Source organism: Callorhinus ursinus, unplaced genomic scaffold (genome assembly GCF_003265705.2).
Source record: "Callorhinus ursinus isolate GAN/ISIS: 27379988/994484 unplaced genomic scaffold, GSC_fseal_2.0 scaffold8, whole genome shotgun sequence".
In the NCBI taxonomy this organism is placed as follows: Eukaryota; Metazoa; Chordata; class Mammalia; order Carnivora; family Otariidae; genus Callorhinus; species Callorhinus ursinus.
Window position 1 is genome coordinate 69,021,891 of NW_027397070.1, and position 3,067 is coordinate 69,024,957.

General features: G+C 56.2%; 1 protein-coding gene across 9 annotated transcripts in view; it reads left to right on the forward strand.

Annotated features, from left to right (window-relative positions):
• Nucleotides 1–2,837, forward strand: part of WDR25 (WD repeat domain 25) — a 137,769-nt gene extending 134,932 nt beyond the window's left edge. For all 9 annotated transcript variants that reach the window (XM_025869362.2, XM_025869364.2, XM_025869360.2 and 6 more), the window contains 2 exons: nucleotides 1,583–1,723; nucleotides 2,360–2,837. In XM_025869362.2, the coding sequence (XP_025725147.1) occupies nucleotides 1,583–1,723; nucleotides 2,360–2,581 (363 nt within the window). In that variant the 3' untranslated portion in view covers nucleotides 2,582–2,837. The remainder of the gene's footprint in view (nucleotides 1–1,582; nucleotides 1,724–2,359) is intronic.
• The last annotated feature ends 230 nt before the right edge of the window (nucleotides 2,838–3,067 follow it).

Genomic DNA, 3,067 nt, shown 5'->3' on the forward strand with positions numbered 1-3,067 from the left:
CCACCACCATCACCACCACCACCACTGTCACCACCACCACCATCATCACCATCATCATCATCATCATCATCATCGTCACCACCATCTTCATCATCATCGTCTTATAAGATTTCAGTTAAGCCATGGCTAATCTGTTTGGTACTCCCCCTGCTGAATTTAAAAATATATATTAGGTGTACATATATACCTTCTCCCCTTCCCTGCCTTTCCTTTTCTCAGAGAGTTCTCTGTGACCCTGAGCAAACCAGCCTCTAGATCTTTATTGCAGGGAGCTAGTGAGCCTGCTGGGAAGGACAGGCTCTGGGAGGGGGCTGAATGGGCCTGCCTCCAACAGCCTGTGCAGAAACCAGGGCAAGTGGGTGAGGTGGATGAAAATGCTGAATGCCCTCTTAAAAATCACACCTCCTCCCTTTCCGTGCGGGTGAGCAGACGCTCTGCTTGGTAGCAGCATGCTGGGGAGCTTGTCAGCAGGTCACCGTGGCCCTGGCGCCTCCGACGGACATGGTAGTCTGCAGCTGTCTTCCACCTGCTCCCCACTTTGCTCTCTGAGTTTGGGCTCTTTTAGACAGTGTGGCTTCAGGACGACACTTAGAATAAAGGAAGGACAGGTGTAGTTGAGAAGGGAGTTTGTAGGGTTGTTTCCATGTGACCCAGCCTGTCAAAACAGTGACAATTCCTTGTTTTGTGCTTTGAACACTTTGTTCATGCCTTTCTCTTCTTGCCTGGCCGTTCACCTCCTCAGTTACTGTGTGTGTGGGCCGCGGGGAGCCTGGGCTGGGCTGGGGCTACCCTGAGGGCTCACTGTGGAGGCGGGAGGCGGGCGTGTAGACTTGTTTCCTGTCACTCTGTAGCAAAGTACCGCAAAGTTGGTGGCTTAAACTAACAAATTCACTCTCCGTTCTGGAGGCCAGATGCCTAATAGGTCTCACTGGGTTGAAATCAAGGTTTTGTCAGGGCCCATTCCTTCTGGAGGCTCTGGGGGAGAGTCTGCCCCTGCTCCTTCAGACCCTCTGCTCTGTCTCCATGTCTCCTTCTCTGTGTGTCTGATCTCCTGCCTTCCTTTTATAAGGACACACGTGAGTGCATTTAGGGCAGTAATAGGGGATAATATCCCCACCTCAAGAAGCTTAACTTAATTACATCTGCAAAGATACCCCCTCCACATTTTTGCCATGTAAGGTGACATTTACAGGTCCCAGGAATTAGGACATAGATGTAGTTTGGGGGACCATTTTTCAGTCCACCTCTAGGGCCATGAACCAAGGGGTATTAGGAAGGGCAAGAAAACAGATTACCCTCAGAACCTCCGGAAGGAACACGGGTCCGCTGACACTTTTGATTTTAGCGCAGTGAGACCTGTGTCAGACTTCCAACCTCCAGGACCCTAAGAGAATAGTTGTAGTTTTAAGCCACGAAGTCTGTGGCATTTTGTTACAGCAGCCCTGGGAAACAGACCCTTAAGCCCAGGTTTGGGGGTTGGACACAAGGATCCAGGAGTAGAGTGCTGGGTGGCATGTTTATTGGAGGCAGAGGCCCAGTTGGGAGCCTTTTCCACCCTCTCTGTGGCTTCACTGTTTCTCAGGAGAGATACACCTGCCCCAGTCTCACCTTACACCCCCGGGAGCCTGTGTTCCTGGCGCAGACCAATGGCAACTACCTGGCTCTCTTTTCCGCTGTGTGGCCCTACCGGATGAGCAGGAGGCGGCGTTACGAGGGGCACAAGGTACGTGATCCTGCCCCGCCCCCCAGGTTGGGAGTGCGGCCCTGGCCCCAGAGCCTCGGGCCGGCCGACATCAGCAGTGGACTTGGGGCCCCAGAATGTGCAGACCCTCTTTCTGGGTAGATTCCGTTTTCTGTTTCCCGGGTGACCACATGCCATGTGGCCTGGTATTCCCTGAAGGCCCTTGGCCACATCTGGTCCTCTCTCCAGGCCTTGGGTGCTAGACAGGAAAGGTTTTCCCTGACTTCATGGCTCACATGGACAGGTCATGGGGGTGGGGGGAGGGAAGACAGGACAGGGGTGGGGGCCATTTCTGCATCTGTCCCCTTTCCCCGCTGAGGCCTGCCTCCCTGGGGCAGAAGGGGCCAGGGACTCAGTGGCTGTTGGTGAGGCCAGACATGGTCAGTTATGCGAAAGCCGTTCCAGCTGCATTCCACTAAACTGGCTTCGTGAAACGGGATCCATCCTGGGACCCCAGCCTTATGGAGGGAGCTCGGGCCTTGGCTTTGGAGATGCTGGGTGGCTAGCCCTGAGCCTCAGGCTGCTCCTCTGTAGAATGGGTGTAATAGCCCCCCTCACGGGCTGCCTGGAGGAGTCATTGTTGTGTGGCCTGCTCACCTTCTGTGTTGCCCTCTGCAGGTGGAGGGCTACTCGGTGGGCTGCGAGTGCTCCCCGGACGGTGACCTGCTGGTGACGGGCAGTGCCGACGGCCGGGTCCTGCTGTACAGCTTCCGCACCGCCAGCCGGGCACGCACGCTGCCAGGGCATGCCCAGGCTTGTGTGGGCACCGCCTTCCACCCCGTGCTGCCCTCTGTCCTCGCCACCTGCTCCTGGGAGGGTGACATTAAGATCTGGCACTGAGCCTCCTCGTTCAGAGCCTCCAGATGCCGGCCGGCCCTGGGCTCCCATTCCTCCTTGGGGTGGGTGGGTGTGAGGAAGCACTGAGGTTGCCTCTGATAAAGCTGGGTGGAGGCTGCCTCCACCACACTCTGAGCCTCAGTTTCCACATCTGTAAAATGGGGACAGAGATCTGTTTGCCTCAGGGTGGTGAGGACCGCATTAGCGGAAGTGCCTGGCAGGTTGTTGGTGGTGCTCAATAAACATGAGTGTTTTGCTATTTCTTAGGTTATTTTAGCGACACATATGTGTTGGCAGCTTCCTTGCACCTGCCCCCTCCCAGGCCTTCTGGGGCTCCAAGACAGACCAGTGGGAGCTTGAGATGGGGCAGCCCCCCTCTGCTGATCCTGCCGATGGACCCGACTCCCGGGGCCGTGAGGGGCCTGTGGGGGCTCTGGGTCTGAGAGCTGCCCTCAGGAGCTCCATGTGGGAGCATGGCAGTCCCCACCA